Consider the following 16461-nt stretch of genomic DNA (forward strand, 5'->3'; position numbering starts at 1 on the left):
TGAGAAGAATTTTCCAGATGACACTGTTGGTGATGGCTAAGGATACGGATATGAAGGGTTGTGTGCAAAACGGACCTCACATGGCAACACAGCTGCAACAGTCGTAGTTACCCCAGCGGCTTCAACGAGTTTAAACGTTTACTTCTCTAGTGGCCTCGGTTCCGTTGGATCTGACTAGTTTGTACTTTCCGGCGTTTTCTAAACTGTGAAACGATCGGCTGCGTCAGAGAGTTCTTTGTTAAACCAAGGATTCTTGGGGTTACCTGGCAAGTACTGCAATAACTAAGAAGACTACAACAGGACGATTTCTCCTGTTCTAAAAATCACTGTGCTGGGTTGCAAGGGAAAACGACTTGCATGAACACGAATCGACAGAGAGAGAGGATCGAGAGTGCAGCACTCACAGGAACTGGACGGGGATAGAACACCAAAATAAGCACAGAGTCTAGAAAACTCAAACATCGAAGAGTAATTTTAAAATACACATTTAGTGATCCATCGTTTTACAGGACGACTGTAAGTACCTCCGAATGGTACATTCTAATTTTAAAAAGCACACTATTGTTTCTTAGGTGCTCATATGTTAAGCTGTCTGAATTAAGGTACAAGACCACAGAAGAATTCTGTAGCTAACGATACTAACAAACCTGGTGTGCAGATGTTATCACCAGGCTACCAACCATAAACAATCCTTGGAGGGGTAGGAGGGAGGTCCAAGTCCTTGCGGTATTCCTCACCAATATTCATCGTCCCTGGCAAACCTCCAGCTGCTATCCTTGCGATCTCAATGCCTGAAAGGAAGTAGTGACTGAATGCAAGCCCCGTATCAATCATGTTGCTCAGCGTCTTCTTTGGTAACGCCAATGACAGGGACATAGTCCTCCCTTTTGCAGCTTCGATGGGAATTCGCCGCTTCCTCTTCCGTTCGATCGTTCTCGCCTCTCGCGGTGGCAGGCTCTTGACCCCTGCAGAGTCGATGAAGCGATCCGTGGCAGCCTCCCACGAGAGAAGATGTTGAAGTTCTGGCGTCAGAGGTAGTGGCTCAGATGATAGTGCCAATTTCACCTTCTCGACAAACTCTTCAGGAGTGCGGTAAGTGTAGCAGTTGGGGAACGGCATGAAAAATTCGTTTGAAGGATGGTCTGCGCAAACAACGATCTTGCCCATGGCCAGCGCCTCCGCAGTTGTTGTGCATACCACATCGCTTTCACTTGGGTTGATAAAGACTTTGTAGCTGCAAAACAAAGACGTCAAAACGTAGTCCCCGGAGATTAGAAAAGCAAAAACATTTTGCAACGCAGCCACAACCGAGAATGAACATAAGGTCAAAACATGATACAGGAAAAGTTTACAGCCCAGGACTCCAAACAAGTACACAGCGTCTTACCCATGGAGGGAGGCATCAGCATGATCTCTTCCTGGATAAAAATTCAAGGCAAGTCCGTTCTGTTGTGCCTCATCTCTGACTGCATCCGAATCTTCCCCGCTTCCAAATATATCCAAGTTGATGTTGCAGAGAACTTCTTTGTTCTGTACTAAAAGATCTACCAGTTCCCTATATCCTTTCCCCCACACCATTTTCCCAAGGTAGTAAGCTCCCATTGAAAATTTAGGCTCGTTCCCTTCAATCTCCGCAAGGCCTTTTCCAATCCTCAGGAACTGAGGATTTACTCCGTGAACGTTGCAGACAGATGATCGAGGTAAATCCTGAGTTGCAGCCGACAATCGCAATACCTGGTGCAAGGTCATTGCGAGTTCACGTGATCAAAACTAGTAATCAAGTCTTTGTAAGAGCAGATTTGAAGATGATGTAAGCACATGATGAATTTTGCATGCATTAAATAAATTGAACGTTGACAAGGATTAAATGTAAAGGACGCTGACCTTGTTGCAGTAGATACGAACCACCCAGTTGTTTACATGCTTTAAAAGAAAAGCCTGAACGCTCCCGTTCCTCTCCCGCTTGACATATTCCAAGTAATTTGTGTGAACCACACCAACAACGTGCTGGAACTTATCAGTCCAACGTCTCCCATGGTAGTACCAGTTCAAATGTTCTGGCTCTTCCAGCACTGCAACGTCAGCTTCTTGGTTAGGAATGAACTGAGAAATATCCCCAGCTGCCAGGATACTACGCTTTTCTGTAGAGAACTGCACATCCGATCAGAGAGTACAAAGTTGAGGACAAAATAAGACATTATAGAATGAAAACCCTCAACGTCTAATCGTTCTTATCACAGATAATCTCTGTTCAATGCAATGGCCACTCGACTATGGCACTTGGTGAAGACATATAATATAGGCTTCCCCATCCATACACAGAGAAACACATCCCAAGGATAAATGCTGGTACATCTTACTTTGCCGGGATAAAATGATAACTTGAAGTCACATTGGAAACCAACTCGGTCTTCCACCCACTTTCGCACAAAACGCTCTTGCTCAGCTGGAGTTTCAAAGGTAATCTGATTCGGATACACGAGCACTTGATCTTTCTTGCACAACCAAGGAACCAGCAGATTCACCTTCTGCTCCCCAGACCGCGCCAAATAAGCTGCTCTAAACAAAGGATTCACAGCTGTCCCGGTCATCCAGGGTAAACTTGCGGTTGTAACAATAGCAATATTGCGGCGCAAATCCTTTGTGGCTGGTTGAAGTGTCTGCTTCTCTGTCAACAGCCCCCCTTTGAACTTGTAACCTGTGCTTTGAATCACGCTGGCAATTCGTAAGTCAAGCTCATCTTGGGCAGAGGACTCTTTTACGGTGACAGGAAGAGCGCGTTGGGTAACCGAAGCACCACTGAGAGCTTGAGGTCCAGTCACCACCTCACGAAACTTCTTGGTCACATCTGCAGTTAACCTGAAATATCTCAGCTCAACATCGACACACACCGCAAATCGAAAAACGAATACCTGCATACTGTAAAGAGGTACAAATGACAAGTGCTTGTCTCACAAGAAATTCAGACCTTTCCTGATACCAAGATGATCCAACAAAGGCTCAGACTCCCGCATGACAGCTTCGAATAACTCTGGAATAGTCAACGGCGCCACATCTGTTCCGTAGCTGCCAGTGTTTGTACCGACGTCAGAAGCCCTTGCAAATTTCTACAACAGATCATCATGGAAGAGGAAACCTCAGTGTATCATAACCTGTACCTATCAATTACCTCACAGACAATCTCACCAGTGGGAGTACAAGCATAAAGGAGTTAAAATCTTCACATTACAATGTTGGGCACGACATTGTCGCAAAATTTGACAAAGAATGACAAATGCGAGTCTATGTTGATAGAGATATCAAAAGCCAAACCACCCAACTGTAACTCACAAGATTCTTTTTCACGTTTTCGAAGAACTCCGTCTTCTGGACATTTTCAAAAAATTCCCCAGGCGTCTTGCTAGCAGCTGCCGTGGTCTCCAAGTCCCGCAAACTCTCTTCTACAGTCTGCTTTACCTTCTTGAGAGGCTCTTCCCAGTTCTTTGAAACCCTAAACGTCTTCCTGTCCCCCTGCGGTTTGAACAGAATGCGTCTATCTCGCTCCTGCTCAGCGCCCCCTCTGTCACGGCTCTTCCCCGACTCTCGAGCCTTGTCAATCCGCGGCACAACCCAGAGCTCGGACTTCCGCTCTTGCATGGTTGCGTCCAACCACGACCGGCCAATCATGGGCTTCAAGCTCTTGAGAATATCAAAATCGTCCACCCTGAGATTGAGCGGATTATCCTTCACAGAAAAATTCGGCAGGGGAGGACTCTTCCAGTTCTTGACGTTCGGAGTTTTAGAGCTCTCCCGAAACGACTCCACTCTAGACTGAATGAGCCTCATGTCCATCTTTGTGCTTTTTTGCACCTCCGTAAGAGATTTAGAAATGAAGGAGAGCACTCCATCACTAGTTGATTCTAAACCTGCAGATGGCGCCATGTGCAACTGCAACGCAGCAACGACCCCAGGCTTCCTCCAACTCACTTCAAACCTCTATTGCTCTCACCACATCCTACACCAACATGCAGCTGCAACAAAGCTAAAACTAGAACGATCGGCAACAGAGACACGGCGACGAATTCAAATCAGAATTCAAACCATTCAAGCTCCATAATTGACAAATGAATCCTGCAACTTCTCCTTCAGTAAAGAGACAGATACTTCTAGAGCGGATCTGAACCGCCAGTTGAAATGGGCGTGCGAACTGTAACGGCATCAGTCGCACGGAAAGGCGACCAGACCAGAGAACTAGATTGGTGGACAACCGTCCATGACTATGGCGCATGCTGACTAATTTAAGTAAAATATACGATGACGACGCAATGAGAATATTTCATGTCGAATGCGCCTCTACTGCCCCCATGTAGCTATTGCGGATACTCCTAATCATATCGATGACTGGAGGTATTCAAAAGAGATCCAGCCGCCAAACTTGCAGCCGATTCGTGGTCCTATTTAACGCAGTAGGTGTGGTCCATGACTGTCAACTGTCCGAGAATAGTGGTTCTGAAGCCACTTCAGGTCAATGTCTGAGCCGTGTTCACGGCTCGCGCGTCCCAGCAACCAGCGAACGAGTGGTTCTCAGAGAGTTCTATAACTTGTGGCATCATCGAAACGAAACATGTGGGCCATTTGCTGCAGAACTCAAACTCACATAGTCTGAGCTAACGGATGGTGGAGAAAACAAACTGCACAGTGACGATATCTATCAGGAGGTTCATTACAGAGAACCTGGCCATGTTTGCGACATATTGTCATGTGAGAAAGATAAGCACTTCATAATCTAGAGAAAACATCCTTCAACGTAGGTAAGGATGTTGAATTAATCCTAGCTTCAACCATAACTCCGAGCATAGGACCCTGGCTCGACGACATCAAAATTCGTCAACATGTCCTTTCCACACTACTGAAACAAAACAATATAAAGGGAAGAGAACAAGAAAACGGGAATTAACCCCCACCACAATCCAAAACACTAAGACAAGCTCAATGCGGATGATAAAATAGGACGCAGCCCTAAAAACTCTGCCTCAAAGCTTGAAAATTCCAGACCTAGTTTTCCATAGAGAACGCATTAGAAGGTGATCATTCATCTCAAGTATAACAGAGCGATGTCGAACATCGCGCGAATACGAAATTTATGAATAGCTCAACTCGAACTTCATTGAGGCGAGGAAAACCTAGCTCATTGAGAAGTGGAGGAGAACTCCTGAAAGTTAAGTGACGAGGAATGCCTTGTAGACGAAAGCAGATTCTGGTATAATCCTGATAGACATGCGCGAGATTGACTGCCTGCGTCCCAAAGGTTTGATCAAAGGGCAGACTCCTAACTCTTCTCTCGCTTCTATAATCCTATCGCAACAAGGAAGGTGACTGATGAGATTCAAAAGCTAAGCTATAACAACTGCATGTGAATCTGGAACATACCAAATCTGGATTTTCCCAAGTTTGTCAAGATGATCACGAGACGGATTTGACAACAAAGCATTCTTACAGGCATACACTGTCACAGCGACATACATGTTACAATGTTAGCATAACCTTCATTAGTTGAAGGCTTGTGCAGATTACGGAAAATCATGTCAAGCTCGTGGTGTGCCTGGTTCACCAACAGGCAGCCGAACATATAGTACAACCAGCACAGGCTCCATATGTAGTCAAGTTTCTCTCAAGAGCAGATTAATCCACTTCTTCTAATCCCAATACCTCAAGGCTCAGGTTTCTTATCTTTGGACTTGATCACTGCATGCACAGAACAAAAAAAATAACCTATTCGTACAAAAACGGTTCCACAAACTAACTCTTAAACACTGCTTGATCACCAAGCTCCTGCCCCGCCATACCTTCCCTCACGCAACGATCAAAGAAAGCCTCCAGAGTATCACTACCATAACCTGGCGTAGCATCCGCATCATATTTCTGAGTCACTGGATCCAACACAAGCATACTCTCGGCCGCGTAGTACCGTCCAATCTTCCCAAACTCTGCAGCGTCTTCAAGGTTTGGGAAAACCTTAGAGAGATTGTCCAACACCCCGATAACGAAGTCCATGATGCCAATAGGCACTTTAATAAACTTGGGTTCTTTACCAACAATCTTAAACAGCATTTCCCCCTGCTCGAGAGGGGTTAGGGCTTTCCCAGGTCCACCGATGGGGAGCATCTGATTAACTTTCTCAACGTCGCTGACGCAGTCAGAAATGAAGGAAGCAAGATCTGCTTCAGATATGGGCTTGCAAGCGCACAGCTTACCGTCGCCGAACATGACATACGGCCCGCCTCCTTGAACACTTTGCACTTGCCCGCCCAAACTCTTGAAGAAGGCAGTAGGTCTAACAATGCTGTACGTAAGGCCATTGCCATAGTTCACAAGCTCGTCTTCAAATTTAAGCTTCGCCTTCTGAAACTCCAGCAAGGGTTTCTGCACACAAATAGCCGAGAGGAGGACGAAGTGGGAAGCACCTCGTGCAACGCCCGCGTCGAGGGAGTTCCGAGTGGCTTGGTAGTCAATCTTCCAGGAGTCTTTCTTGCCGCCGGTTCTACTGGCGAGACAGGAAATCACAACGTCGACATTTATATTTGGGGACTGTAGTGCAGACGTGATGGAGTCCGTGTCGGAGACATCTGCGAAGACAACGGTACTGCCTGGAAAATCTCGGATGGTTTGTTCGGCGTCAACCTTTCCTCCAATGCCGCTCTTCTCCCGAGCAACTGCGATCACGTTGTAGCCGCGATTCACCATCTCTCTCACGACAAATTTGCCGATGTAGCCCGTGGCACCCACTATCATGACGGTGGTATCCTTGGGTTCCTTGCTCCGCCATGACTGCTTGGAAACGGCGGCCTCTACTTCGGGTGCCAATGCAGCTCGACATATCTGACGCACTAATGGTGTCTCTAACTCTCGCGAGATTTTCAAGGATGGTAATTGAAATCCCAGCAACCCTGAGGACTCCCTAAAGGATATATGAGAATGCTGCAAACTTAAGAATCCAATTGAGCTAACCTGAGAGAATCCATGGCTGCACGGGGCCGAGGACACAGCCCCAGGAAGGAGAGAAGACGTAGCTCTTGCGGAGACGAGCGAGAGCGACATTATCAAACAACTTCACAGGCCTTGCAGAGAACAAGCTGAAGATTACAAACCCAGAAAAATCTGCAAATATTCGAGGAATTGCGTACCGGGGCCTCGAAGAAAATCCTGCTGGAAGCTGCTACAACAGCGACTCTCCGCCTCCGAAACCAAAGAAAGCTTCGGAATGTAGGAGCATCATCTACCATACACGGGAACTCTTCATTTCAGCTGAGGTTCATCAATTTCCTGGTGACAAAATCTCCAAGATCTTTTCTTTCCATGCGAAAGGAAGCAGTGCAATCTGGGTGTGGATAACGCTCCTCATCTCCATTGTCGGATGAATGTCGTCCATGAGAGACTCCGCTCGGTCTCGAACCCCTCAAGGTCTGATTGGGAGGACTCTACGTGGGTTAGCCTTCAACGTTACAGTGGAAAGACATGATCAAACTCAGATGCGGATTGATTGGTTTGACAATGTGAGGATATGATTATAGAGTGCAGAGGAGGGATTATAATGGCATTAGCACCTGGCAGAGTTGCATAGAGGCTGTTGCACTTGAATCCAGCAACGAGCAGCTCGTCATTGTGCACGTCTTCATTTCTGCCTGCTGTGTTGTGCACTTTCTGAGCCCTTCACTAAGACCCACTTGCTCAATTTATGTCGGGTGGTTCGGTTCCTTCCTCATCAGGCAAGCTTTGCAATGCAGTATCGGCAGTTCAGATTCTTGCTACAGTTATTGAAGACGAAGAGGGATGAGAGGAGCATGTAGCCGAGGTACACGGCAGTGACAAGAGTACACCCGCGGTTGTTACGAGGAGATGTGGAGAGAGGACACGATGGCACGACTAAAAACTTTAAGAAGCGAGCAGATTGCAACGACTGACTAGGGGTTATTAAGGCGGATTAGAAATAATGGATTCACTAAACCCTAATTAGTCATTGTGTATATGTGTACACACACACATCTGCACTTGTTTGTGGAAACTTGTGTTGATAAGCGTTAAATTCTTGTAAATCTGGATACTGGAAATTATTTCAGAATTCATTCTCGCCTCAATAACCACCTCCACCAATCCACTCAAAACCACGAACAATGTTTCGAGTTTCTTATATGCACCAGATTGACACCAAGTTTTCACGAACAAAATCTAAGAATTTATATGTGTTCCGCTACAAATTTTCTTATTGTGACCACAACTTTGTTGCTGTGTTTTGGTAGTGTTCTGTGCCTCACTATACTTCCTCGTTTTCATTTCATCTTTCACCTTTTGGTGGATGAAGAACAATGTTTTTTTTTTTTTTTTTTTTTTTTTTTTTGTAATTTTTTGTAATTTTTTTTACTAATGTATTTAAATGATTGTACTTTTTTCATACAATAAATCTAAATCAGCTATTTTTTAATAAAACAAAACATGTGCATCAATATAGATATACATATATATATATATATATATATATATACATACATATATATACAGTAACTACAGTATGTTTTTCTTATTTTAATGTCTAATTTTATTTCTAATTCTTTTTCCAAATCCTAACACAATGTTACGTACATTAAAATAAAAAAAAAGGGAAAAAAAAAATTTGAAAAAAAAAATGAATGAAGCTTGTCACATCTAAAGCATGTTCTTGCAAATGTTTGTCATCGAATCATCCAGCAATGGACACATTTAGCATACTGAAGTTAACAATTGTTCAAACGGGGAAGCGAGGAAAGACCCACGCAGTTAGCCCTAAAATTCCTCTTCGTGCATCTCGCTGCACCGATAGACGATTTCAATTAGCCAGCATGCAGAATCGGTGTTCCATATTCTCTCAACCCAGACAATCACTCCTCTGTTGTAAGTGACCCTTCCTTCAAGTTGTTTTTCAAATTATGATTCTTTGCTTTGGAGCTGACTTTACATTCGTTTCACAAGTTATTGGATGTCTTCGTGTAGATCGTGGTCTCCGCTAGAGCGCTCAGTATCAAGTAATGCTGGAAGCAGTAACGACAATGGGCTCAATTTGGTTCCTCCCATAGTAATGTTTTGAAGTTTACACTAATATTGCTGATAAATTACGGAGCGACGATTGCAAAGATGCATTCTCTATCTCAACACGCTTCCCGTGATTCAGGTTCCAGACAGTGGAGCGCAAACATGGCACTCTGCCCTGTGCACAATGGAATGCTTAGCGACAGTGATGACCTTGTAGGATTTGAACTCGCAATCTCTCTCGAGCGTGGCAAATGTGATATCGTGTATAATATAAGACCAGTGATATTATTATCCTTTTTTTCAACGTGCTGACGCTGGCGTTGGTGGCTATTTGTATATATATAATTTTTGGCTTCACTTCGGCCTACACAATGTTGTCTGCCAGTGTGTACTGGGATCGCACATAGAAATTGGGAGTTGAATCCTTATGCCGACTTGCCTCGACACCACAAATATGTGAAGAATCTCAATTCACAAGAATGTTGGAGTTTTTCTTGACGCTGCGACATTTCCTTCCAATTAGGCTACAGTGAGCTTCTCCTTCATACAGTCCCTCCATTCACATTGTTCTCGGTCAAGAAAAGTTTAGATTTCTGGAGATGAATGCGGCTTTGCCGACCTTCACCCAGTTGGGTCTGTCAACGTATTTTTAACTGACCCACATTGAGATATGGATTTTTAGTAGAAGATTGACAGACGGAGAGGTGTAGGGATAAGCATAGGCGTGGCATTGTATCTGCGGTGTGCTATCTCTATTTTTCTTATGCCAGCCTTTCGTTTTTTATGGGATAATCTTGTTTTCTAAGTTTGTTTTGTTTTGCTTCTTCCGGCATTGCCACCGATTCCCGCTCATAATTTTGATCACTTGCTTGTCATGTTTTCGATTGCTGTTTGTGGGTATTTAGCTCAAGAGCCTTGGGGGAGGGAATCTGATTTGGGTCAGAGTGCTGAATCGTGTAGTAGTAGTATAGTGGCAATGCGGTCTTGCGATGGATTTATTAGGTTCGGAAGGCAGCGTGATCTGATGAGAATGATGTTTAGAGGACACAGACGGATCTTGTTGTCTTAGGTTGAGATCTTGTGACTGTTTTTTGGCTTGTCTGTTGTCTGTCCTTGCAACTCAATTATTGGCTCCCTTTATGACGCCGTCTACAAGGACTGTTTCACAGCTTTCATCTGTTTAAGTGTCTTCTGAGCCGAGTGCTGTGAATCGTTATATGCCGCCCTCGTCTCATTTGCCTGTTCTTCTCGGCTCCTTTCGATTGAATTTTTCGGTCAAGTGTAAGTTCATTGCCGATTCTTTTTTGTTTTTGTCAGAATTTTATCCCTGATTTGAAGGTCTTTCGAGCTTCTCTGTGCCTGCGGTTATTTTTTCTTTCTTTAGCAGCGCACTTTAGTCGAGAGTCGGTCAAATGTATTGCTCGCGTTTGGTTTACGCTCTTGCTCAAATCCGTGACTGTATTATCTTTAGATATCTACCGACCTCCTCAAGCATGCACCGGGGAGCCAATGGAAGAAAGATATCGTCGTAGAAGCTCTTCGTTCTTCTTCGCTACCCTGCCGTCCATGGACAGTGAGTAGCTGCCCTTCCGTTCTTGAGGAGGAGCTAGTCCTCATTGTCTCTTAAGCTGATGATGTGGCACCAGCAGGAAAAGAACAGCCGAAAGATTTCCAACATGGGAATCCCCACTCTGTCTTCCAGGAGGCATTCCAGCGGAGGTTTAATGACCTTCGTGACGCTTCTCCTCTTTGCCACCTTAGCCACCTTAGTATGGAACTACGAAGGAGTGCAGAGGCTTGTGAAATTGTTGCCAACCGATGGATTCTATAGTGGGGCCAAGCATCCTACGAATGTGCTTACCCCGATTTCTTCAGCACAGAGTGAGGTGATTCCTCGACAGGAGATACCGGCAGGTTCAGACGCTTCGAAGAATGATTCTGATGCAACCGTTCCGCATGAAACTCAATCTCTTCAGCCTTTAGTTGTGCCTTTGACTATTCTGGAGGGGGCTGTGGCGGAAGGTGCAGGTATTAGCTGAACTACATTGAAGACTATGTATGATGCTTGCTTGCATGTATATGTTTACTACAAATGATTACATAACATGACTGTGAACATGAACTTGAGAGCTAAATTTCAGTGGGTAGCGAAAGTTCAAGTCCTATTTCAATCGGTTTTATGACCTGATGTTTTTTATGTTCACTCCTGAAGAAAGTTTGCATGGCTCCTCCTCATGTGCGCAGTATGCTTGGATGGCTCTCCACCGGGTTATCATCTACACGAAGGGAATGGGGGGAACGCCAGGAATTGGGTTTTGTTTTTGGAGGTCAGCCCATCAACGTTGTTATGCTTGAGCAACCCTTACCATCAGATGCACTCCTAGACTTAAATTGGGAAACCATGCAACGATTGCAAACAGCGAGGCTAATAATTGTATTCAGCTCCTAATGGTCCTTTCCAGTGATGAACGGTAAATGTAGCTTCACGAGTTGACGAAAACGAACTTGTGATTTGCCGGACATGATGCAATCAGAGCATTCACGTTCAGACCCTTTCATAGTTTATATCGAGGCTCTTTCTGCACCTTGTTCACAAATTGTGAAGAGAAGAAAATTAGTTCTAAAGAATAGGGAGCACGCAGAGTAGGTTCACCCAGGGGTGAAAAGTAACAAGGGTATACCAGTCAGTCCAGAGTGCTGTTTATGCATGATGAAGTGGATGGCCATCACGGTTTTAATGCTTCATGAGACGAGAGTGACTGTCTTGATTCCTTGTTCATGTTATGCAAATTTTCAACTGCTGTTTTTAAGTAGTTATCTGCATTTACGTTTGTCGGTCTGTTTCTTGCAGGAAGGAGCGTGGTGTGAAAGTGAAGCAGCATGCAAGGTTCGAGCTCGAGCTCACTTGGGATCTTCCAAGTGGATGAATGATCGGACTTTTGAAGGAATTTTAAGCAACTCAGAGGAGGTCAATCCAGGTTTGAATCTTTATTTTTAGGACTAAGAGCTTTACAACCTTACTGAGAGACTAAAACCACCTGTATGTGTGAACAAATCGGTTTTATTCCATTCTTTACGGCATCGTGATGTATCTAGGACCGATCAAATGTTAGCGTTACGCATGAGCACTGTACAGATGTGAAATCGAGCAATTGCAGAGAAATAGGTGGAAAAAAATACTTTCTGTTGAATATTTTTCTTGGGGTATTTTTCAGATTTTTACAACTGGAATCGTGTATTTGTGAGGTACTGCGATGGTGCTTCTTTTAGTGGCAATTCCAGCTTGCCCACTAAAACCGAGGTTAGTGGTGTGAGTTCTTCTGTCTTGAGTACTTCCGTACATTTCTTTCTAACCGAGAATGTGGACATCCAATACATCCTTGTGTAGATGCAAGAACAAGTGTCTTGATTCTAACTGAATCGTCCCTGTCGATTATAGGGAAATGCCTTGCACTACAGAGGCGAAAGTATTTGGAACTTTGTTATTGATGACCTCTTGAAGAAAGGCTTGAACAAAGTTGAGAAGGTATATTTTCGCTTGCATGTGCCAAACTAAGTTCAGACATCAAGGATCAGCATAAGTGTTCAATTACCGTTGAACCTGTAGTCCTATTATTATCTCGGGTAGCATAAACATTAATAAATCCAACAATGTATTTAACCAATGTCTTCTTAACCGTCAACAGTCACATTACTAGAAAGGAAATGGTCAATGCCATATTTTCTCGTCTTTAACGGCTCTGCAGAGGAACTTTTACCGCCCAGTTGAGGCTGACTAATCCTGTCGTGGGGTTCCTTGTCAGGCTCTGCTTGGTGGTTGTTCAGCAGGCGGCTTATCCTCCATCCTTCATTGTGACAAATTGAGAACAGTTTTGCCGCGTGCCAAGGTCGTGAAATGCATGAGTGATGCAGGTTTCTTTGTTGACATGTACGTTCTCGCATACTATGTCTTCATGTCGAAAAGCGTCTAAGATTTAAGATCTAGTTTTAAGTAGTGCCACTTGGGTTTTACATTGAGCCCTTTGTATTGTATTATCTAGTTATTTTTTTATCATTTTTGGGTAAGTTTAGATGCGTGTGGTCTCTCACTATGACTACTGAAGACTTGCTAGGATCGTTGGCTCGTTCTTGATTCTTTTTGGAAGTTGTGTAGAGAATTAATTCAAGAACTGCATCGATATCATTTAAATAAATACGTGCATCCATTCCTCTAACTGACTCCAGTGATGTACAGGAAAACGTACAAGGGCGAGAACAAAATTCAAACATACTTCAAAAATGTAGTTGATTTGCATGTAATCTAATTTCTACAGCATCAACCTTTCGAATTTTCACCTCGACTTCAATATTTTGTATAAAGATAGTATAAGTGATCAACTTCTGAAGTCAGAAGGTAAATTCCTGATGAGTATAGGATTATTATGGTTGGATGGCAGAATGTCAGTGGCACGCTGCCGGAATACTGTACGGAGACACGGAATTCAGTTGAGGTAATGGAATGTTTACAACTGATAGTCCGGTTTGTCCTCTATGTGAAGTTCATACCTGACATCAATATTTCATAAATTCTAGCAACAAACACGTTAATGTTTTGTTGAGCATTGAAGCCTTCGTAGTCGGACACACTGTTGCTGATGTCTCAGTCGCTCAGACAAGTGTATAATGATATGGCAGTGTTTCTTTCCACAATATTTGATATCGGAAATGAAGACTCCACTTTTCGTCGTCAATGGTGCCTACGATTGGTGGCAGGTACACAGAAGTCCATTATCTTGGATTCGTGCTTTTGCGTGTCGACTCTTTGAAGTTATTTTATTGCTAGAATTTAAAACTGGTAGCAACCACTGAAAAATCTGCTTATTCTGATTTATTGGTTAGATGGACAACATTGTCGCTCCAGATCCACTCGGTGAATGGGATGACTGCAAAAATAATGCTATTAGCTGCACGAACGCGCAGCTGGAGATTATTCAAGGTGCATTTCATTGATTTGGATTCTATCTTCTCTATGACGCTTTATGGATGCATCACGGTCGGAAGCACTATCATTCTAAGCCTAACATTCGTGTCTTGATGCGACGATGACAAGAGAAGAGGAATGAACTTGGGAGTAAGGGTAAATTACTCCTTAAATGTGGGCATTTATTGGGACAGGCTACAGGAAAGAGTTGCTAGAAGCTCTGAAGCCAATACAGAACAGCAAGAAGCATGGAATGTTTGTTGACGGTTGCTTTCATCACTGTCAAGCTTCATATGATGCGTTTTGGAGTGGCCCGCATGCACCTCATGTGAAGGGAAAGGTATTGCAACTTTTCAAATTGTAGCATGTGAAGATCAGTCACTTGTGTTGATTTGGGTCGGATTTTGGATGCTGCTGATTGATAAGTAATATGACAGTTCAAGAAGGACAAGATTCAGTGATGGGACTACTTTTGTTTATACAGACTGCATCGCAAGCTTTGGGTGACTGGTACTTCGAGCGTGATACAACAGCGAGCTCAGTTATCGATTGCGCGTATCCGTGTAATCCAACTTGTCCTCCAAAAACCAGTGGCCGTCTAAGTGTGGGCAGGCCCAGCTTCCGAAACTGGAGTAAGCGCCAGTGACGATTGTTTTTTTTCTAGTTCTAATTATTGAAGATTGTATCCTTGCTATTATTCTGCTATTATCCACTGATATATTAGTGTGTAGACCGATTTCTTGCAAACACCTTCATGAAACCACTACTAACGGTTTGGTATGCGTGAGGATATTTGCCTGGTATAGTCTTAAGTATTTTTACCTCAATTTCTCAATTAATTCTTTGAGCTTTCTCTTCAACTCAGATGTTGCAAACTAGTTGCTCCTTTGAAACTTTTCTTTGCTTTTTGAGAGAGAAAATTTGATAAATTTTTCTTCAGTCTTATCCATTCTTCCTGGTACAAGTGCTATTCAAGAATCCCTAGTACAGTTTAGTACCCATCAGCAGCAATGTTCAGGTGGAGGGAAGTGTACCCTACCGGTTGATTGTTAACTATTATCACTGCAAGTACCATCATTGCATGCTATTTCCTAAGCCGCCCAGGGTGACTCGGGGCACGAGAAGTAAACCCCTCTCTATCTTTTTTTGAAGTGAACCCCTCTCTATCTTTTGCCAATTAGGTTGTTGTCCATCCCTGTCCATGTAGAAGTGTTTTTGAATCACTGTCTTGTGGTTAATGTTTAAGATCAATGTAATGAAGGGATCTTTCTGGGCCTGTTTTTGATAAGTGACGCACTCAGGTCTGTGGTTATCTTCAAATTTTGACATGACTGTTGCCTCAGTGATGCAAATTTGTTGTGGGTACTATAATTGGATTAATTGAGAAGACAATTTTGAAAATTTGAAAACCCCTGGTCAGGTTGAGAAGATGGAGCAGAGTCCGTGTGAATTGCAGAATGTCAATCTACCTCTCTGTTATGGCGGTGCTGCATGTGTCGACGACAAATATTGAAGTAACCTTTTCCATCTCTATTTAAAAGATTCGTTCAGTGAAGTGTAACACTTTGCCAGGATTGTAGAGCAAAACAGTTGTTCTAATAAGATGTCTACCAAATGATTGGTTGATATCACGGCATCGTCTCTCTTGCCATAACACCGAATTGTCTTCTGAAAAAACTGGGCGCATGCTTAATTTATTCCAAGGATTACCGGCAAGTAATTGCGACCTTCAAAAATTGGTTGATGCGTTTGTTGCAAAATTAAGTTAGCAAGGAAGTAGGTAGAGTCTCCAACTAGAGAAATCACACTACTGTGAAGATGATCACGATGCTGCAAAATCCGCCTCTTCATCCCCATACTCGCTAGTTATTCATGATCTAAGAAGGAATTCTCGTCATCTCAACAATGATCATTTTATTTGATTTTGTTGAAAAACCCTCTTATTTCTTTGAGTACTTCAAAGGATCCTTGAGAACGAACAATGCAAGTGTCGAGCCCCTAAGTAATCCAGTGAAGCCGTGTACGCAACACGCTACATACAGTAGACGACTTGCTTTACAACCTAGGGAGATTGTGTGTGTGTGGAGCATTTGGTGCAACACTTAGTAGTTCGTGGAAGATGAGAATGAAGAGTAAACATGGTGCTGCACAAACAGGGAGATGAGCGCCAAGAGCAGGGCCAACATGTTCACAATCGCAGCAATAGCGCAGGCTGCCAGGCCAGTCCACTCCCGTGGATGGTTCTGACACTGCACAAAGAATGTTGTGTGTATAAATATACATAAGTACTATGGCACGTACTTACTTATTCTTATGTATATTTCTACACACAACCTTCTTTGTCTCTAGTAGTGATTTCATCAAATGTTATGTGATTTGCTATGTCATGACCACAATTTAAGTTCTTACTCTTAATTCTTATAATATTTGAATGCAATTTTGGTTAAAAATAATGGCCA

The 16461-nt window shown here is 43.5% G+C and overlaps 3 protein-coding genes and 1 long non-coding RNA gene across 9 annotated transcripts; 1 reads left to right on the top strand and 3 right to left on the bottom strand.

Moving 5' to 3' along the window:
* Positions 1–463: 463 nt before the first annotated feature.
* On the bottom strand, positions 464–4307 carry LOC112284585 (digalactosyldiacylglycerol synthase 2, chloroplastic). The gene is made up of 6 exons (XM_024524486.3): positions 3331–4307; positions 2969–3107; positions 2361–2848; positions 1885–2151; positions 1388–1734; positions 464–1234 (listed from the first exon to the last, which is right to left on the bottom strand). The coding sequence occupies exons 1-6, from the start codon at positions 3919–3921 to the stop codon at positions 673–675; spliced, it is 2394 nt and encodes a 797-aa protein (XP_024380254.1). The 5' UTR covers positions 3922–4307; the 3' UTR covers positions 464–672.
* A 731-nt stretch (positions 4308–5038) lies between these two features.
* LOC149988517 (uncharacterized) lies at positions 5039–5504 on the bottom strand. Its single transcript, XR_016504055.1, has 2 exons — positions 5410–5504; positions 5039–5274 (listed from the first exon to the last, which is right to left on the bottom strand). It is a non-coding gene; the product is annotated as an uncharacterized LOC149988517 (long non-coding RNA).
* Position 5505: 1 nt separating this feature from the next.
* Positions 5506–7836, bottom strand: LOC112284586 (divinyl chlorophyllide a 8-vinyl-reductase, chloroplastic). Its single transcript, XM_024524487.3, has 2 exons — positions 7584–7836; positions 5506–7442 (listed from the first exon to the last, which is right to left on the bottom strand). Exon 2 carries the CDS (start codon positions 7075–7077, stop codon positions 5779–5781), a length of 1299 nt encoding a protein of 432 aa, XP_024380255.1. The 5' UTR covers positions 7078–7442; positions 7584–7836; the 3' UTR covers positions 5506–5778.
* A 933-nt stretch (positions 7837–8769) lies between these two features.
* Positions 8770–15718, top strand: LOC112285153 (pectin acetylesterase 7). Of its 6 annotated transcripts, XM_024525740.3 has the most exons (15): positions 8770–8904; positions 9182–10323; positions 10514–11070; positions 11287–11369; positions 11894–12020; positions 12258–12343; positions 12482–12568; positions 12846–12970; positions 13277–13337; positions 13479–13532; positions 13717–13794; positions 13921–14017; positions 14197–14342; positions 14487–14634; positions 15423–15718. In XM_024525740.3, exons 3-15 carry the CDS (start codon positions 10674–10676, stop codon positions 15425–15427), a joined length of 1494 nt encoding a protein of 497 aa, XP_024381508.1. In that variant the 5' UTR covers positions 8770–8904; positions 9182–10323; positions 10514–10673; the 3' UTR covers positions 15428–15718. The 6 variants fall into 6 exon arrangements, with proteins under 6 accessions (XP_024381508.1, XP_090107792.1, XP_090107793.1 ...); XM_090251666.1 differs by lacking the exon at positions 15423–15718 and having other exon boundaries at positions 14487–15154; XM_090251667.1 differs by lacking the exon at positions 15423–15718 and having other exon boundaries at positions 9182–9571; positions 14487–15154.
* Positions 15719–16461: the final 743 nt, after the last annotated feature.

Source organism: Physcomitrium patens, chromosome 7 (assembly GCF_059467195.1).
Source record: "Physcomitrium patens ecotype Gransden chromosome 7, ASM5946719v1, whole genome shotgun sequence".
Lineage (NCBI taxonomy): Eukaryota > Viridiplantae > Streptophyta > Bryopsida > Funariales > Funariaceae > Physcomitrium > Physcomitrium patens.